Here is a 20,688-nt window from a genome sequence, read left to right on the forward strand (position 1 = left end):
CAGCCCCACAGAAGTCATGGACTAGTAATAGCTGGGATAGCCCAGTTATGCCACTGCTCTGGTCCACTCAATGTGTGTCACTTACTTCAGTAGCACAGTGGGACTTAATGGACTTGTGGAAGGGCATTAATTGTGTGTCAATTGACTAACACCTCCATGTGCAATGTTTATTTATTATGTATGTTTTTGTTTCTTTGTAGAGGTTTCCTTCAGTTTGGAAATGTTAGCTATGGAATAGAACCTCTGGAATCTTCCATTGGTTTTGAACACGTGATCTATCAAGTGGAGCCTAAGAAAGGAGATGCTTTGCTCTATGCTGAGAAGGACATGGAACTAAGGGACCTGAAGTATAAGATACAAAGTGTCAAGGTAGGGGCTTAACTAGATGCTATCAAATAATCTCCTGATAAACAAATTATTTACCTATATACCACACACACACACACGTACACATAGGCATCACAAGGATGTATCCAACGAAAGCTCATCAGTCACAATCCTGAAAACTAATTTTGTGATTTTTTTCCCAATATATCTTTAACTTCCTTAATATTGTTAGTGATGCCTCCTTTGTTCCTGATGTTATCAATTTATATAATTTTATTTTAAATAATTTTATTTATTTAAAAATAAATAAAAGCTACATTTTAAAGCTACATTTGTCTCAGTGAAACCATGGTTCTTTCAAACAGCATGTTGTTGCTTTTAAATGTGGCAATCTTGTTTTATCCCATCATTCATGGCATCAGTTTTAAAGCACACATGTAGAATAAATCTTCCCATCATTCATGGCATCAGTTTTAATGCACACATGTAAAATAAATCTACCACCTTGTCATTTCTCAGTCTTATTATGCTCTTATTCCTTTATTCTTCCTCCTATGTTTTTATTAACTGTGTATTTCAAAACTGTTTATCTCCGAAGGCAACTTTAAAATGGCCTATTGTTTTGTGTATTTTGTATTATATATTACACTAGTCACATTGCAAAATAGATACAAAGCTTACTACAACAAGATAACAATGTCATTCTTCAATTTTGGCATCAAGTCTGTGGAATTTTTTTTCAGCCGCAGAAAGCTGTCTCTCGCTATCTGGAAATACATATTGTAATTGAGAAAGAAATGGTAAGTGTATTCCAATTGTATTTGTCTTGTTCATTTTTTATTAGCAGCGAAGCATTAGAAAAACAATTCTTAGGCTGGAGAGATGGCTCAGTGGCTAAGAACACTAGCTGGTCTTCCAGAGGTCCTGAGTACAATTCCCTGCAACCACATGATGGATCACAACCATCTGTAATGAGATCTGGTGTCCTCTTCTGACCTGAAGGCATATATGCAGACAGAACACTGTGTACATAATAAATAAATCTTAAAAAAAAAGAAAAGAAAAGCAATTCTCCCTTGTCTTACAGAATCAGTCTTCAACCTCGGAAGGTAATAACTTGAATTTTAATAAACTCAATTATTTGCACTTTTCCCCCTCCACTATTCCTTTTGTTATTACTGGGAATTTTTTATTATAATAGTTTCTCATTTTTTTCGTTTGCCTTCCTACTGAGGACAGTCATATACTCACACAGACTTACAAGACCATGTGCGCGCACACAGATGCCTTCTGCCAGTGCTGCAGCAGCCAGCACACTGCAACTGATGCAGTCAAGATACAGGATGCTTGCACCCCAACAAGAAGCCGCTGCACGCCACTTCCCAGCCACACGCCTCTTCCCCCAGTCTCACTGGCCTTCATAGTCCACCAATGTGTTCTTCATTGCCAAAACAGTGTATAAGTGGGATCATGGAGTATGTAACATTTTGGGAGCTTTTCACATACAGGTTCTGGGTATTTCCCCCATATTAAGTTGCTTCCTGTGGCTGGAGAGATGACTATGGGTAAGAGCGCTTGCTGCCCCTACAGAGTACCTGAGTTCAGTTCCCAGCACCCATGGTGGCTCACGACAGTCTCCAAGTCAAGCCCATGTGATCTGATGCCCTCTTCTGGCCTCCATGGCCACTGCATGTGCACACATAACAAGCAAAACACTGAGATGTTCACATCTAAATCATTTAAAGCTAGTATTTTCTGTGAGCAACTACTATCCTTGCTTTATTAATAGTGGAATTTTATATTGTAATTTTTTCAGATCTTTTTATATTTTCCACTTTCACACTGTATGGTATGAATAATAAAATAATGCTGATTAATATATGTCAGTGATTTAAAACAGTGTATTGCTTTATTATATTAAACTTCTAACAGAATTAAAGTCATCAGTTTTATTTTACAGTATGAACACATTGGAGCTGATACAGCTGTTGTCACTCAAAAGATTTTCCAGTTGATTGGACTGATGAATGCTGTAAGTATTTTCTTTCTTTCCTTTTTTTTTTGGTTTTTCAAGATAGGGTTTCTCTATGTAGCTTTGGAACCTGTCCTGGCACTCGCTATATAGACCAGGCTGGCCTCAAACACACAGAGATCCACCTGCCTCTAACTCCTGAGTGCTGGGATTAAAGCGCCACCAACGCCCAGCAAGTATTTTCTTTTTTTTTTTACCCTTCCTATTATTGTGATAAAACACCATGTCCAAGGTAATTTGTTAGTGGTAGTCTGAACGTATTTGGCCCCCATAAGATCATAGGAAGTATCACTATGAGGAGGTCTGGCCTTGCTGGAGGAAGTGCAGTCGTTAGAGGAGGCTGGATAATACACACCTTTAATCCAGACCTTGAGACTGCAGGGCACACCTTTAACCTGGGCCATACCTTCTGTTGGAAGTGTGCCACTGTGGGGCGAACTTTAAGGTATTTCTCTCAGTGTGACAGTCGGTTTCCTGAGTCAAGATGCAGCACGCTCAGCTCTAGCACCATGAAGGCCTGCATACCATCTTGCTTCCTGTCTTGATGATAATAGACTGAACCTCTGAAACTGTTATCTGCCACCCTCATTTAAATGTTTCCTTTGTAAGAGTCGCCATGGTCATGGTGTCTCTTCATAGCAATAGAAGCCCTAACTAAGACACCAATAGAAGGAAGAGTTCCTTTGGGCTTATAGTTTCGGAGGGTTAGAGTCCTTAATGGTGGAGACAGCATAGCAGTATGCAGCAGATATGGCAGCTAAGATGAAAGCTGGGAGCACATGCCTGGAACAAAAAGCAGGAAGCAGAGAGTGCACACTGGCAGTGGTGTTCAGCTTGGAAACCCCAAAGCTCTACCCCCAATGGCATACTTCCTCCAGCAAGACCATAATTCCTAAATCTCCCCAACCAATGCCACCAATGAGTGACCAGTATCCAAATGCCAGCACCTCTAAAGGACATTATCACTCAAACCACACACCCTTGCTGCTGTTCCTAAGAACCCCCACACCTTCTTTGGTGGATCTGCATATAGATGCATGCTGAGTGATGGAAGGACCATTAAGTTGCATTTGAAGTGTCCATTCTCCTACCTGTAAAGTAGGTCATTGTGAGGATTACATACAATGAGACATTCCTGGGTGGGGAGGGGCATTGATTAAGTGCAAGCATGTTAAAGAATCCAGTGTGACGTGTACTTATGACCAGGGCACTTATTGCTGCCTAATACTTTCAAATACTGAGTCCAGACCCACACTGCAGCTGTTAAATGCACGACCTGAGCTCGTTTTCAGAGCTCTTTTGCCCAGTCCCTTTAGATCATGTTGTTTGAACAGGTTTTCTGTCTGTGTTCTATTTTAGATCTTTGCCCCCTTTAATCTTACAGTAATTCTGTCTTCCCTGGAATTTTGGATGGATGAAAACAAAATCTCAACCATTGGCGATGCTAACGAGTTGCTCTACAGGTTCCTGAAGTGGAAACAGTCTTACCTAGTTCTTCGCCCACATGACATGGCCTTTTTACTCGTGTACGTACCTTCTCAAGTTATGACAGGTTATACCCAGAGAAACTGGCTGGTCCGATCCCTTTTCCAACAATCCACATGCATTTTAGAGGGAAGGCAAGTTCTCTGTGATTTCTGCTCCCTGTATACACAACAGTATGCAGCTGTTACTAGGACAGCTTCCTTATGGTCAGATTACTAAGGTCCCTGCCTTGGTTGGTCTGTAGTCGAAGCTCACTTCTTCAGCCTTGCTTCCGGACACCTTCTTACTGTAGAGCACACATAACTCCATCAAGCATGCATGGCTGTGCATCACAGACTGACAGTGTCTGTTTGGAAGGCCTGTCTGAATTCTATTAATGTAGGCACTTAGTTTTGCTCTTTGAAATAATAACAATGGCAACAACGAAGAGAAACTGAAGAAATGGCTATGTGGGTAAAGTGCTTGCTGTGCATTTTTGAAGACCCAAGTTCAGAGTTCCAACACCTGTGTAAAAGCCAAGTGGTCCATGCTTCTGTAACCCCAGGGCACACACAGATGAGCACATACACTCACTATGCAAGAAAAGGAAAAGAGAAAAAAACAGAAAGGAAGGTACTCCTAAATAGTGTACAACTGTGGTTCTCAGCCTTCCCAATACTGTTCCTCACATTATGGTGAGCCCCAACCATAAAATTGTTTTCGTTGCTGTTTCCTAACTATAATTTTGCTTCTGTTATGAATGTTAGTGCAAACATTTTTGGAGATAGAGGTTTGTTTGTTAAGAGGTTGCAACTCACAGGTCGAGAATGACTGTTCTAATATACCATGAATTTAATGTACCTATACTGTGTTGAAATTGTTAGTATACAAGTCCCTCCTATTTCATACTCTTTGTTTTCTATCATTGGTAATTTCAGAACATACATGAAGCGCAGTACTTTTAGTTCTCTGTTGCATGCTTGTCTTGACGTGGCTCCGGCAGGCTGACTCCACTACACCATGAGGAGACTTCACAGTTCTGCCCTGACTCTGCCTCTGTGCCAGCATGGTTGCCTTCATCTTGTCATTTTAAGAAATTTTATTTATTTTAGAGGGTATATCCATTTTTTTCTAAAATAGTCACTGCATTAGGTTAATCTTCATTACGTTTCAGAAATTCATGTGAAAGTACACTTTCTATTTTTAACTGATTTTTATCATTCTTAGAAATATAGGAACTTGGGCAATCCTAACCCATGTCACATGACTGTTAGTGGAAATTTTAAGAGTCTGAATTAGTAAGCAACATTAAAATCTGCTCTATGAAAATAGAGCATTAACTATGCTTCCTGCTGCAAAATTATATGACTGTAATCTTTTCAATTTAGCTACAGAGAAACTTCAGACTTCATTGGTGCCACCTTTCAAGGGAAGATGTGTGACAAGAACTATGCCGGAAGTGTTGCTCTGGTATGCTGTGCTTTAATCTGCTTGGTTAGAGTTCATAACGTGGGGAGGGGTCCTTGCCAGAGAGTGCTTGCTCCTCCACAGAGGAACCACGTTCAGTTCCCAGCGCCCACCCACCTCCGTCAGCTCAGGGGGTCCAATGCCCTCCTGAGTCCTCTATGGGCTCTGCACTCATACACACATGCATACACAAAATTAAAATAAACTAAACCTTTAAATAATGTAGAACAGATGTCAACCCACCGGAGAAGTGACTCTTTGATTGAGGTTAATCCTGTCCAGGCAAGGCCTGCAGGACTATTGACTCTGGAAACTGTTGCTCACTTTTGCTAAAGCAGCTTGGTATCTGCCCAATACCTACACTGTAATGTGTAATCTCATGTGATCTGTACATGTAATCTCATGATTGCATCTCAATCTATGGGCACATATAACTGTGAGTGATCAGGAAGATGATTTTTCATTTAGCTATATAGTTTTGTTAATGTAGATTACATACAGGGACATGCTTTATAACTGGATCTGTTTGTCCCACAAGGACTGTGAATACTTAAAAGCTTGCCTTGATCTTTTGATTATTGGGTGACGTCCCCCCATTCTGTGGGAGCCGCTGGTGAGAAAAAAATTTAGTCACACAGTCAAAAACCTTGGTTCCCATAGTCAAACCTCCACTCCATTCCCTGAGATAAAACTTAGAATCCAGGCCCCGCCAATATCTTTTATTTGGCAGGACATTTGTCCAGGAGAGGAGTCTTTCAAATAGACTACATTTGGGACCTTCAAAGATAGGGGAATGGCATGTCCAAGAAGCTGACGGTGTTGCTTGGGGCAGCTCTTATCTGCTTTATGACCCTGAAAACTACAAGGCCCGTAATTTTGTGATTACTAGTGAATCACCTTTGTTTCGGTATATGCATATAAACTGGGAACTTTACAGCAGGAAGGGAATAAGAATAAGCGATTAATAACGCATGTGTAAACTTGTTCCGTACTTCTTAGACTAAAAATTTTCTAAGCCCTTTGGCTACACTGAGGGAGCTGACCTAAGCCTTGGCAGGGAGTCAGCAGACTGTACTGACCATCGATAGTTCCTTGATTTGTTTTTCCCATTAATATTTGCATTGCTGTAGGTCTCTTAGGGGGTTGACACTGGTGTAGTTCTGACACCAGCACCTTTGGTGCGCCTCACTGTAGAACTTGTTCCCTTACATTTGTGTTTCTGTGGTGTCTGCTGGAGTTTCTGAGAGGCAGCATAGAATGACCTCACTCTAATAAGCAAAATGGAGCACAGTGGAGCTGGAAAAGAGAAAATTCATATTAAAAATTCACAAATCGTATTTTTGGTAAAGGTAGCATTTATCTTGTGGATAAAGTGATTTCCCTGGTCTCTAAGGATAGGGTGTAGGACTTACACACACTCACACACACACACACACACACACACACACACACACACACAAAGCTAACTTGAAGCAAAAGCTTTACTGGTTAACGAAGAGGCAGACTGGCTAACAAAGAAGGTCTAGCTGTAGAGGACTGGGAAGGCTGGGAAGGCTGGGACTCCTGCAGCAGAGAAGAGTGGTTCCTGGGGCAGAGCAGTGACTGGCAAAGAGGAAGACACCTGGGATGGACCGGCCCTGACTCGCGGGGTCAGTCAATGGGGACGCTAGGGGAGGAAGTGAGAATAGGGGGACAAGAGACATGAGAGACTGAGACAAGACAGGATTCTGATAAAGTCTCGTTTATTGAAAGTACCAACAGGGCTTAAGTAGGGCAGGTATCAGAAGGGCGGGGGAGCAGAAGTTCTCCTTGGCAGGGTATGTTCCAAGGACACAAGTCTGCAGCTGGGGGAGTCTGGACTGCAGGCCTTGAAAATATGCTGTACAGGAAGATAAGCAGACACAGAGAAATAGAAGCTTAACTAGGTGTTAGTCTCTAAGAATACAGTAGGAATATTAAGATGGCTTTTATTATGCTGTCCTTATTTAGGGCCCTCCACAGGTTCCCCTTTTTCTATATAAAGTAAAAAGGCCATAAGCTGGGATATCCTTGAGGGGGCCGTGCCTGTCTTAGGTCAGAGGATCTTGTGGATCAGGAGTGTGCAATAGCCCTACCCGTCATTGGAGATGACATCTCATGATGAGCATTCCTGTCTTAGGAGGCTATCGGGATGGGACACCCTCTGTTCTTCCTCTGTTGCCCGTCATTGGCTAACCAGCCCAGCTCACCAAAGAGGAGATGAATCAAAAGTGATCTCATAGCTACATACTTTAAGTTATATATGATTAAGGTTCATCACAGCTGTCTCCTATTTCGGCCATGTCAAGACAGTGATAGTGCACCTGTATAGGCTGCATCTTGATAGCATCTATTAGACCCTTAACGAAAGACATCAGTTTATTAAAGAGCAAAGGTCCTAGCCATAGAAGAATTAACAAGCCAAGCAGGGCACTAACAAGGGAAGAAGGAAGGGCAGAAGTCCACTCCAGGCAGTCCAAACTGCTGGTCAAACAGTTCCCTTCGGCATTTCTCGAGTTCTGCTTCTGAAGGGGGGGGCAATAGGAGGACAGCTGCCACGCCCGCTGCGCAGCCTGTATCCAAGAATGTGGCGAGGGTGTCGGGATTGATGACACAGAGACTGGTCGGTTGCGTTAAGAAATCTTTATGCTCCCCAAGAAGGCTCAGGAGAACTTCCCAAGAAACGCTTCCCTTCAGAAAAACTTCTGACATACATACACACACCCCACTTTCTCCTCCTGGCTGGTGGTTAAATCCCTGACACCAGAATCAGCAGCAGCAGCAGGGGGCAGGAAGAGATGGAAAGATCAAAGTCAGGGTGTTTCAGTGAGCAAGCCTTTATGGAGCACTTATCCAGTAAACATTTCTTAGGGCACTGGATTGTTTGTTTTCAGTAAACATTGTCTCACAGCTGCCTGCTCCCAGGTTGATGGAGAAGTGGGTCGCTGGCCAAGGTCTGTTGTTCCCACAGACAGCCCTGAGTATGACATGGATCTTCATTTCTGGAAAACAGAAAGGAATGAAATTCTCAGGAGGGGCAATCCCTCCTGGAAGAACTTACATTATCATCTGTTTATTTAACTAATCTTTCCAGAAGCCATCTGGCAGATTTCATTTCTTTAGAGTATGTGCATACTGATCCTTGTTCTCATATTAGGACTGGATCAGGTCCATACCAAGTGTTGTCTAAGGAGTCTTTCCACATGACTTTGACAAAGGTTTTCTGTATATCACAGTGCCAAAACCGTGTAGCAGCAGATTTTCCATCATTATCCAAATGTTTTAAAACTAACAATGAAAAGAGTATCTGTCAGAATATTCTTTGGCATGCCTTTGGTGGGGTACCAAGTTCCACCTTTTAATTTATTAATAGTTAGCTTGAGTGTAAGGCTAGCTCTGTCTACTATACCTTATCCTTGAGGATTATATGGAATTTCAGTGACATGGTTAATAACTAATTGTTTGCAGAAGGACTTAAAATTAGCACTGGTATATCCAGTCCACTATCAGTCTTGATTTGTTGAGGAGTGCCCATGACAGAAAAATGCAGCTAACAAATGGCTGATTACATGTTTAGTGGTTTCTCCAGTTTGAAGATAGGCAAAGATAAAACCACTACATGTATCTATATTAACATGAATATATTTAACATGTCCAAATTCTTTAAGATGGGTAACATCCATTTGCCAGAAAGCATTGGGCACAAGTCCCTGAGGATTAACTCCCAAATGGGGGTATAGGTAAATATTGGATGCATTCTGGACAGTTTTTTACTATATGTCTAGCTTGTTCTCTGGTAATATGATGCACGAGGCGTAAAATATAGGCATTAAGGTGATGTAATGAATGTCCTTTACATGCTGTTTCAATGCCTTTGTCCTGGACGGAATCAACAGGCAGTGTCAGAAGACAACGCAGCTAAAACATTTGTTTCTGAACTGTCTGACAGTTAGTGCCTTGCATAGCAGCTGCCATGGTGAGTCCTTGCTGATAAACTGTACCTATCTCAGCACAGAGGCAAATGTAGCCAGAAAGGTCTGGTTTTTTGTTTGCTTTTTTACAATATGGTCGAATAGCTGCATGGCAGGCAGAATTAGCATTTTCAAAAGCCAATTGTTTAACAAAGTTGGTACCTGAATCAGCATTTCCAAAAAATCCTTCCTGCTGCTATTAGCAAGTGTTGGACAAAGTCTGAAAAAGGCTCGTCGGGCCCTTGTTTGATCTTAGTAAGGGAAGAGCTCATGTCCCCTTTGGCAGGTAGTCTCTTCCAGGCTTTGGTGGCAGCTGTTTGAATTTGGGCAAATAGTCCAGGTTCATATTGCATTTGAACACCCTCTGCCTCATAATTTCCTTCTTCCATTAGCATACCCTACATACAGTTATTTCCTGCCTGGGCATTTCTTTTTGCAGTTTCTTTAAAAGCTTCAGCAAATTCTGACTTCCATAAAAGATAACCTCCCCCTACCAAGGTTGCTCTAGTTAAAGTGCACCAGTCGGAGAGAGTAAGCCAACTGTTTGCCATAGATTCTATGATGGCAGTGGTGTAAGGAGCCGTAGCTCCGTATTGACAGACTGCAGTTTTGACTTCCTTCATTACATTGAAATCAAAACCCTCATGATGTCGCCAGGCAGTGCCTTGTGCATCTGTTGTCTCCATTACTGGAAAAGCAGTCGTATTCTCTGGTTGTGTCTGATGTTGGTGGGTAAGAGGTGTCTTCAGGGCAGCCCACTGAGAGGTGTTGGTGGACTTGCCTGTTTTCAGACTCTCTAGCTGGGTAATCAGGTCTTGATGTTCTGTTTCTAATCGAATCTGCTCTTTAAGATATTGAATTTTGTCGTGTAGCTCTTTTTGAGGGGTTAAAACTGGGCAAGTCAGAGAAGGGGCTATTGGAGGAGGTGTATAAGGCTGAGTCCGATATTCTGTTAATGGGGGCCAGTCTGAATCATGATATTTAGCTGTCTCTTCCTCCAAATCTTCCCACTCTGAGTCCCTAAGACTATCTTCCATAGGCTGTTGATTTTTGGATAATTTTTAAAGTGAGGGATATCCCTTTTTAACTTTGGGTCTGGCTCTCTGGCTCCTTCATCTTTTTTTTTTTTTTTTTTTTTTTTTTTGGTGGTGGTTTAGGTTAGGGTATCTTTTTTATGATCTTATCCTGGGTTTGTGGGCTAGTCTTTTGAATCTCTTCTGAGTCACTATCAAATGACATAAGGTCCTGCTCCTCACTAGGCTATTCTGCTTTTTCTATTTCAGTAAGTTTTAAACATTTCTCATCTTCTTTTATTATATTTGCTACAAAAAGGTCATACTGTTTCTGGGAAATAATTTCACTAATTAGATTCCAAAATGAAAATGCTATAATAGGAATCTTTTCAGGGCCAAAAGTTTTATAATAATCTTTTAAAGCATCTCTTACTCTCTTCCACCTTTTATCATCTATGGTCCCTTCAGTGGGGAACCAGGGACAAATTTCCTTAATAAAGACAAAAGACTTTCACAAATCCTGTGTTGTAAGCCTAATCCCTCGCACCTTAAGTGTCTTCTTGAGGCCTTCAACAAACAATTCATGTTGACTCATGTCTTGTCCCATATCGTCGCTCACTTACCGAGGTCTTTGTTGCTGGGGCAGGCTCCCGTCTTGCAACTATCTCTATGTTTTTTCTTTTCGATGTGGCCGGCTCTCCTCAGTGATGTTCTTCAATGAAGTCCTTGTACCTGGGCCTCCACATTGGGTGCATTTGTGAGACAGTCAACGTGAGCAACACTGAGTAGGGTTGGCAAATGGTTGTTCTTGTGTCACTTCTGATCTACGGGAGAAGTGCTGTTTGGCTCTAGTAGATGAGATGCTTGCTCTGGGCTGTTATTTAACATAAGAAAGGCTCAGCTCTATTTGAATTTTCTAATCATTCCTAATTTTTAATTGATTTTATTTATTTGTTTGTTTGTTTTTGAGACAAGTTTCTCTGTGTAGACCTGGCTGTCCTGGAATTCACTCTGTAGGCAAGGCTGGCCTCCAACTCACAGAGATCTGCCAGATCTTCCTGTCTCTGACTCCTGAGTGCTGGGATTAAATGTGTGAGCCGCCACCACCTAGTTGATTACGTTTTTGTTTTATTTTTATTTTACATGTATGAGTGTTTTGCGCCTTTGTGTATCTGTACACCACAAGTGTGCAGTGCTATCGGAAGCCAGAAGAAGGCATCAGATCTCCCAAAACTGGAGTTCTAGACATCTTTGTGAGCATCTACATAGGTGCTTGGAATCAAACCTGGGTCCTCTGGAAGAGCAGCAAGTGTTCTAAACCACTAAGTCATCTCTCCAGCCACTACAAATTTATTTTTGTTATGTATCTTAATTTTCTAACTGGGATTTATACCATTTAAATTTATTTAAGTTATTTTTTCTGAGTGTTTCACTTTACTCATACTATTAAAAGACACGTATTTTTGGATCATTCATGTGTTTGCAGGGTTGCAGGATGGTGCTTCTGTGACTAGCACAATGCGTGTTTACCCTTTATTTTACTATGTGGCTATTGTGGATAATTAATCACATTTTCCAATGCTTCAAGTAAAATGCCTCTCACAAAGTATACACACACGTTTATGGCCCGGTGTGTTTTCCTTTCAGCAACCCAAAGCCGTGACTCTGGAATCGCTTGCAATTGTTTTGGTTCAGCTGCTGAGCCTCAGCATGGGGATATCATATGACAATGTGAGCAAGTGCCACTGCGGAGTGTCCATCTGCGTGATGAATCCCGAAGCAATGTAAGAGCCTTGGCTTTGATGCTCAACTCTAGCTAGAGTTTCTGCTAAGCTGATTCCTGTATATTTAGTTAAAGAAAACTCACCTGCTAGAAACCAGGCATCTTAGGCTTCTATTGCTGTGACAAAGCACCATGATCAAAAGCAACGTGGAGAGGAGAGGGCTTATTTCACCGTACACTTTCATGTCATCGCTGAGGGGAGTCAGGGCGAGAACTGAATCAGAGTCCTGGAGGCCCGGGCCGAAGCAAGTGTCCAACTAGATTCAGAGCCCCTTGAATGCTAGAAAGAGAAGAGTACCCAGTAAGTCCATTAGAAGATTAGGACCATAAACGTGCTCACTGCCTGGCCCAGCTGCCATTCACACTGTGTCCCAATAACAGCGTCCATTCTGCCACACAGAACAGTCACATATATGACAGCACATGGGTAGGAAGCCGTGCTCCTTAACCCATGAAAGTCCTATTGAACATCCTTTTAAAAATGTGTGTGTGGTGTCTGTGTGTCTGTGTGTGTTTGCACATGATGGATGCATGAGGGGTGCACCTGCCATGGAACGCATGTGGAGAACTCTGAGTTGTTTCTTTTTTCCCTTATGTGGGTCTCCAGGATTGAACTCATGTTGCCAGACTTGTGCAGTAAGCAACATTAGTCACTGAGCTATCCTGCCAGATCTCTGTTGTTTCTGCTTCCTTTTCTCTCTGGCATTCAGATAGAAACCATGCTGGAGAGATGACTCGGCGATAACAGCACTTGCTGTCACACTTGACAACCCAAGTTCAATTCCTGGATCCACTCAGTCAGGAAGATCTGACTCCTACAAATTGTCTTCTAACCTCCACGTGTGTGCTGTGACCCATGTGTGACTATACATACACATAAATAGAAACCATGTGTCAGTGGTTGGAAATGTATAATCAATCCCATCATGTAGAGTTAACATAACTGAAAACTGTACTCAAACCAGGCTGTGCCCACACACAAATACAACATTGGTGATTTGTTCAACAATCTTCCTTGGTCATCCTCATGTCTAGAACAGCTTCAACAGCAATACAAGGGTTAGACCTTGAGACCATCATGTCTATTAGCTCACATCTGAATAGCTTCATGTTAGCCATAACCCACTACTGAATTACAGATGCTTATGAACATAATAGTGTTATATGGTGTTATTGCTGAGAATAATAAAAATCATAATGAAACACCTAAATAAACCCTTTGATGGGTTTATTTATTTAACTATCTGAGACATAGTCTATGCTACCTTCCTAAAATTTGCTATGTAGACCAAGCTGGTCTTGAACTTGCTATGCTACTTCTGTCTCGCTGCTTCAGTTTTTAAACAAATTATTATAACCCTCTTATGCTTTGCTGGAAGAAACCAGTTAAATCAGGAGTATTCTGGCTGACAAGTGCCTTAGGGGCAATGTCAGTAAAGGGGGTGAAGACGAGCAAAGGGAGTGATATTTTAAGTGTGTGCTGAGAAATCATTCCCGTGTCAGTAAGAGAGAACCTTCCGTGTAAACTGAGCAACAGCTTTTCAGGTAGAGGGTGTGAGCGTTAGGGCTCAATCTGGCAGAGGAGACAACAAAGAGACTGTTGAGCAGTGTGGATGAGGTGGAGAGAACGGGGTAATGGGGAGATATGGGCTGAGACCATGAAAATTTGGCTCTGATGAGAAACTACAAGAGATCTACACAAGAGGTCAGACAAAACTGATGGTGTTCTGAGAAAATCACAGAGAACAAGCATAGAAACTCCTGCTCAGCTAGTCTCCTGCCTTAACCCATAGGAGATGGTAAAGTCTGGGAACTGGAGGTGGTCATGGAGAATGTCATTAGCAGATGGAGTTGAAAGTATTTCATTACAGACACATGATTCATGAAATGTAGATGCGTTCACTATTTTGTTCTACTCAACTTGCCAGTTGGAATGTCTGTCCCATGACTGAGTTTTCAGTGCTTTGCATGAATTATATTCTCACAGCTCTAGGAGATAAATAGTGCCTTTGTCTTCGCATTAGAAGTTCCTATTACTTAAGTATCTCTTACAAGAACATTGTCTTACTTTTGTTTCTGTTGCTGTGTTAAGATTCCCTGACCAAAGCAACTTAAAGGAGAAAGGGCCCATTTAAGCTTACATTTCAGGCTACCATCTGTCATGGCAGGAACAGACACATTGCATCCACAGTCAAGACAGAGAAGAAGGGAGTAATCTTGTGTGTTAGTGCTCAGCTACACTCTCCATTTTACACAGTCCAGGAGCCCATGCTCAGGGATCGGTCCTGGTCACAATTGAGATGTCTTCCTTCAGGCTGGAGAGATTGCTCAGCCATTAAAAGCTAGGCTCACAACCAACAATATAAGATGTCTTCTTCTTCTTCATCAGTTAATGTAAGACAGCCCTCATGGATGTGAGGGTTCTCGCAGAGCTGTAATGACTTATGCACATCTGTCTGTACACTTCTCTTCTCTGGATGTAATGTGTATCGGGTCTAAAGGTGGGATTAAGCAAATAGCTGTCATGATGTGCTGTTCAGGAGACAGGACCAAGGGAATCTGTTTTCTTCCAGCAGACGCACGTTCTCCCCGGTGCTATCGATCCACAGTTGGTTGAATGTGGTAAGGGTGAAACGCAGTGACTCAGAGCATCCACTGTGTTTTGTGCTCAGTCTGAACAACTCCACTTGCTTCTTTCCCACACTTGCTTGTCTCCGAATGTGCAGTGTTAATGTTATAGCACCTACATCCCGACCAAAGGCCTTAGTCAGTGTTAAACAATGCAGGAACCTGGACCAAACTGGATTCCTGCCCTGCCTGACCCCACATAAACCTGAGGTTGACTGCTATGCTACACACACACACACACACACACACACACACACACCTCCATATATATATATAAATACACACACATATACATATACATGCATACAAAAAGAGTTGCTTACTAGACCTACAGAGTTCAGGTTTTAAGGTAGAAGATAAGAGATGTAGGAGTTAACTTAAAAACTATGGAACCAGGTTGGAAGTAAAGATTGTTGACCTTAAGACAGAGCTATTCCAAAGTTCAGCAGTTCTAGTAGGAAAAGGCAGCAACAACTTGTAAAATGAAGTGATGTGTAAGGTAGACACTAAACCATGAGACTGGTGTCACCCAAAATTTGCCATGTTAATGCCAGTAAAATTTCGTGCTACTTATTCTACTAAAGGATCTAGTGGGAGTTCTCTAATAACAGCTGACTTCTGTCCACAGATCCAGGCACACCCTGGATGCGTTCTTCCTGAGTAACTACTGATTTTCTAAGGGCAGGTGGCCTGCGGGAGGAAGTCTTAACATAGATGTTTGACATATGGACTCTTTTCAGTCATTCCAGCGGTATAAGGACATTCAGTAACTGCAGCATGGAGGGTTTTTCCAGCTTTATCTCAAGTCAAAATTCCTACTGCCTCCAAAATCGTCCACAGCTACAGCTATCATACAAGGCGAAAGTTTGTGGGAATGGACAGTTGGAAGAAGGAGAAGAGTGTGACTGTGGAACGGTTAGTGCTGCTTCAGGGGGTGTGGCACAGAGTACAGAAGTATTCAGTGACATCCATATTGCCCCTCTGTCAGTTTACTTCATCCCTCACAGCCATCCTTCTGCCAAGGCCTTTGCGAGGGACACACGGACAGACTCAAGGCTGAACTAATGTCTTGGCATATGGTTCGCTGACCGGTAGATAATCCATGCAAACACGTTTGCTTTTTATTCCACCCTCACTGGTATAGAATTGACACCTAAAGAAATGGGGCACACTAACCATGTGCAAGTTGGTAATCATTGTATGCATGCCATATGAAAGCCACCACAGCTAAACCTGTCAACTGGCATCACCAACATGCTCTTTTTTTTCCCCTAATACAGGATCTCTCTGTGTAGCATATGCTGGCCTCAAACTCAAAACAGCTCTCCTGCTCCAGCTTCCTGAGTGCTGGGATTGCAGGCTTGGGTCATCTTGCCTGGCTTATGAGCTCACCATCTCCCTCCTGCCTCTCCTCTCCCTCCTCCCATCACTCTCCTCCCCTCCCTTCTTTCCTCTCCCTTCTCTCCTTCCTTTCCTCCTCCCCTCTTACTCATACCCCCTCCTCCCCTTTCCCTCATCTTTTATTAAGAATTAGGATGTAGCCTCTCAGCAATTTTTGAGTGCTTTGCATGAATGTATTTTCTTGCAATAATATGAGAGAAATGATTCCCTTATCTCCATATTGGAAAACAAGTGCTGAACTTCATATTAAGTATCTCTTACAAGGGTTTTTGCCTTTATTTAACATCTGTTGCTGTAATACAATACCCTGACAAAAGCCACTTAGGGGAGAAAGGGTAAGTTAAAATCAACACTTTGTCCCCAACCCTCGGAGAGTGGAAAGACGCTCAATTCATGCCATGCAATATCTCTTTCCTGTCTCTTCAGTAAGAATTAGGGTACCACCTCTAATCATACTGAAAATGTACAATACAATCTGTTAACTACAGTCATGCTACTGAGCCTTAGACCTGCAGAGCAGATTCATCGTACTTATCTGCATGTTACATCCCTGAACCACAGGGTCTCCATCCCTCCCTTCCATGCCTATTCCATTCTAAGCAAGCCATTCTGAAAGTCCTTAAGTCCTGTCTTTGAGTGACTTCTCAAGAGGAAGTCCTTCTCTTTCTCTTGGGCACACTCTTGCCCAGCCTTTGTCTTAAACTCATTTGCCATGAAGTAAGAAAATATGGGTGACACATTTGGAGTTTGGTCATAGAATCTTATTGGCTTTTTACCAATACTTAATCACCAATTTAAATTCAATATGTAATTAAAATTATTTGAAATATACCTATTACCACAGGGAACTTTCTCCAAACCAAATAAATGCTATCTAAAACTGTGGGGCTGGAGGAAACATAGAATGAAGGTAAATGAGATTAAAAAATATAGAGATAAAGTGAAAGAGAAACGAGCTGTTGTCACAGCTGCCGAGAGTACTGTGTCCCTGAGGAACAAGGAAGCAAGTATTCAGGGTTCCCTGTGTATTGGCTGAGGCCACTGATATGTGCCCTTCCCAATAGAAAACTTGTATTTCTGATGCTTAAATATGTCCTGTTTCCCTCCTGTTGCTGTGATAATATTCACTGACAAAGTAACTTAGAAGAGTGTTAAGGAAAGATAACTGTACATGGAGTATGAATATTGATGGCCAATTTATTAAAGAAAACCCTCACAAGAGAAACCAATAACCAGATTGAGGCTATGAGAAATCCAGTCTCAGCCACACTCTGAGACCCGACCAGAACCCCCAAAAGAGGACGAGTGCCTCTCTCCTCAGCCCTTTATTCAGTATGCACCTGTAGCCATGCCCAAAATGGGCATGGTCAGTGGCCCAGGTGCCTAGGTCTCTCCCTACAGAAGGGAAGGGTTTATTTCCAAGTTGTAGTCCATCACTGCAGGGAAGTCAAGGCATCAGGAACCTGGTGAGGCTGGACACATCCATGGGGATGACTGCTCACATGTTTACCTGTGTGATGCCACCCACAATGAGCACATCCTCCCATAATTGATTTGATCAAGACATTCCTCTGCAGACATTCCTCTGCAACATGATCTAGACAATCCCTCATTGACACTTTCTTCATCACCCTAGAGATTTTTGCTTGGTTTGGCTTGAATGGAAACACAATGAAACTTCCCACTCAGATTTAACACCAATGTGTCTTAGTGTCATCACATATTATCTAGATGATTTCTAACCACTGTGATAGTACCTTCCCTGTAGGAATCAATGTAGTGAGCAACAGAAATGACTTTCACTGGGCAGATCAGCTGTGTGAGACACAGAAACATTCCTGTGCCCTAATGAGTGTTTTACTGGAAGTCATTCTAAGATAAGACAAGCAACCGATCTCCATGGCTGATTCTTGTCTGCTTAATGAATGTTTTCCCAACTTAACATTTCAAATCCCTGGGGATTAAAAATGTGTGTGTGTGTGTTGTGTGTGTGTGTGTGTGTCATCTAAAAGAGACCTCTCCTTTCTTATGTTTATTTACTAACCCTAATAGCCAAAACTATTAAGCATACTCATTGAACATAAAATAGAAGCCATGAGCAAATGATACAAAAGTAACAACTTCAGTCATGTTCAGATACTACATCATTTTCTAGACCTTCTTTTTAAAATCAAAAAAGAAGTAAACTGCTAGATGTGGTGATATATGCCTACAATCCCAGTACTCCAGGAAGCAGGATGGAAGAGGAAATACCAGGCATTCAAGGTCAGCTTTAACTGAATGCCATTGAGGCCAGCATGGACAAATGAGACTAAGTCTCAAAAGAAAAAACAATGGGGTCATGGGGTCATGGGGTCAAGAAATTTAGAATCATTGCTGCTTTTCAATGTATCCCAGCATCCACACGGTGACTCACAATCATCTGTAATTCCAGATCCAAGGATCTGATACCCTCTCTGGCCTCTGGGGGCACATGCACTCTTTTTGTGTGAACACACAGAAACACACACACACACACACACACACACACACACGCACACACAGCCAGAGAATTTTTAAAAATAAGAAAAGTCTTTAAAACTACTATTGAGACATTTATTATTGAGGCTCAAAAGTGTCACACAAGACCCAATCATAGCTTCTGTTCATCCTACATCTTATGTATTAGGGCTAGAGACCACCTCACTGTCTCCACAGTGATGGACCCTATGGTATCAGAGGATTATATTCCCAATGCAGCACGCTCAGTCCTAGGAATAGAAACAACTAGGGTGTAACACTTAGCCAGGGATCAGTCAATGTCTGTGGGGTGGGAAGAAGTGACTCAGTTTCTTTTTTGTTTGCCAACATGAAAGGTGAGCATCTGTCTGCAGGCTCTATAATATGTCACCATTAAAATGTCTGTCCAGCGTGAATGGATGCAGGGAGACTCTTCAGGCATGTGATTTGCCTTTCAGAAATGTGAAAACCCTTCATGCTGTGATCCTGCCACCTGTCAGCTGACAAAGGATTCTTTGTGTGCTGAGGGACCATGCTGTGAAAATTGTAAAGTAAGAGATTTTTCTTTCTTTTATTTTTTTTAAAGTTTTTTTCTTAATTTTTATGTGTATAGGTGTTTTGTCTGAGTACCATGTGCATGCCTGGTCTCACAGAGGCCAGAAGAGAGTGTAGGATCCCCTGAAACAGGATAACAGATGGTTCTAAGCTGTCATGTGGGTACTGGGCACTGAACTTGGGTTCTCTGAACAAACAGCCAGTACTCTTAACCATAACCACTGAGCCACCTCTTCAGACCCAAGCTTTTTTTTTCCAAGAGTATTGACATTTATATTCTTTTGTGTGCGTTTGTCAGTTGGTTTGCTTTTATATCACAGGTATTACTAAATTATCCCTTTGCAAGATTAATTTGTAATTTCTTTTTTCCAAATTTACTATATTTCTTTTTTTTTTTAATTCTTCTCTCATGCAATACACCCTGACTGTAGTTTCCTCTCCCTCCATTCCTCCCAATCCTCCACCCAACACACACACACCTCCCCTCCTCCTCCATTTCCCTTCAGGAAAGAACGTGCTCCTAGGGACATCAACCAAATATGGCACAACAAGATACAATAAGATCAGGCACAAACCCTCATATCGGGGCTGGACAAGGCAACCCAGTAGGGTCCCAAGAGCACACAAAGCAGTCAGAGATACTGTTAGGAGTCCCATGAAAACATCAAGCTAACAACCAAAGCACGTATGCAAGGCTCTGTGGCTGCTGCGAGCCCCTGCGAACCCCTGTGAGCCACGCTTGTGAGCCCCCATTGATTCTGTGGGCCATGCTCTCCTGGTGTCCTCTGGCTCCTACCTTCCCCTCCTCTTCAGGATTCCCCGAGCTCCAAGAGGAGGGACTTCAAGAAGGTCTCCAGACATTTCTATCCTTAGGAGAATAATTTTAGATCTTTCATTCTATTGTATACATTTTCCACCAGAAATGTCAAAGTATTATCAACAAAATCTTTCAACCATGAAAAATGATTTCTCTTTTGCATTTCTATAGTATCCCAAACAGTCGATCCTTAAGAATTAAAGCAAGAATGTGTGGGTTTATGAAATGCCTGAAACAGTAATAGTGTTCCTATTATACATGTTATAGTTAAAATGTGCTACAAGCAGCACATAATTTAATAGTGTATTTTTAAATTTCATCTATGTACAGTATATTTAGATCATTTCCCCCTCCTCCTTCCAACTCCCCCTACGAGCATTCCACTCTGCAATTCGTGGCTTCTTTTTATTTACTTATTGTTGTTACGTATGTATTTACATGTGAATGAATAAATACATAAATGCAGCATGCTGAGTTCATTTATTGTTGTTTGTATAGATATTGTCAGGGTTGACCACTTGGATTGGATAATCAGTTAGGTGGCTCATCCCTGGAGGGACGAGTTCCCCCTCTCTCAGTAGTCTTGAATTGCCTTCATCTCTGGTGGAGCCCTAAGAGATCTCCTATCCATGCTAGTGTGTCAGTAAGAGCATTTCTTTTTACATGCCCTACACCGTGCACATCAGCAGTTTCTAGATGCCTCTCTGCTTTTC

At 42.0% G+C, this 20,688-nt stretch overlaps 1 protein-coding gene across 3 annotated transcripts in view; it reads left to right on the forward strand.

Moving 5' to 3' along the window:
• The window catches only part of LOC101836622 (disintegrin and metalloproteinase domain-containing protein 2), a 48,936-nt gene that overhangs the window by 14,271 nt on the left and 13,977 nt on the right, over window positions 1–20,688 (forward strand). For all 3 annotated transcript variants that reach the window (XM_040740691.1, XM_021230210.2, XM_040740692.1), the window contains 8 exons: window positions 201–369; window positions 1,071–1,127; window positions 2,288–2,359; window positions 3,719–3,885; window positions 5,212–5,293; window positions 11,940–12,076; window positions 15,444–15,618; window positions 19,062–19,154. In XM_040740691.1, the coding sequence (XP_040596625.1) occupies window positions 201–369; window positions 1,071–1,127; window positions 2,288–2,359; window positions 3,719–3,885; window positions 5,212–5,293; window positions 11,940–12,076; window positions 15,444–15,618; window positions 19,062–19,154 (952 nt within the window). The remainder of the gene's footprint in view (window positions 1–200; window positions 370–1,070; window positions 1,128–2,287; window positions 2,360–3,718; window positions 3,886–5,211; window positions 5,294–11,939; window positions 12,077–15,443; window positions 15,619–19,061; window positions 19,155–20,688) is intronic.

The sequence above is a fragment of the Mesocricetus auratus genome, unplaced genomic scaffold, assembly GCF_017639785.1.
Source record: "Mesocricetus auratus isolate SY011 unplaced genomic scaffold, BCM_Maur_2.0 Super-Scaffold_100707, whole genome shotgun sequence".
NCBI lineage: Eukaryota > Metazoa > Chordata > Mammalia > Rodentia > Cricetidae > Mesocricetus > Mesocricetus auratus.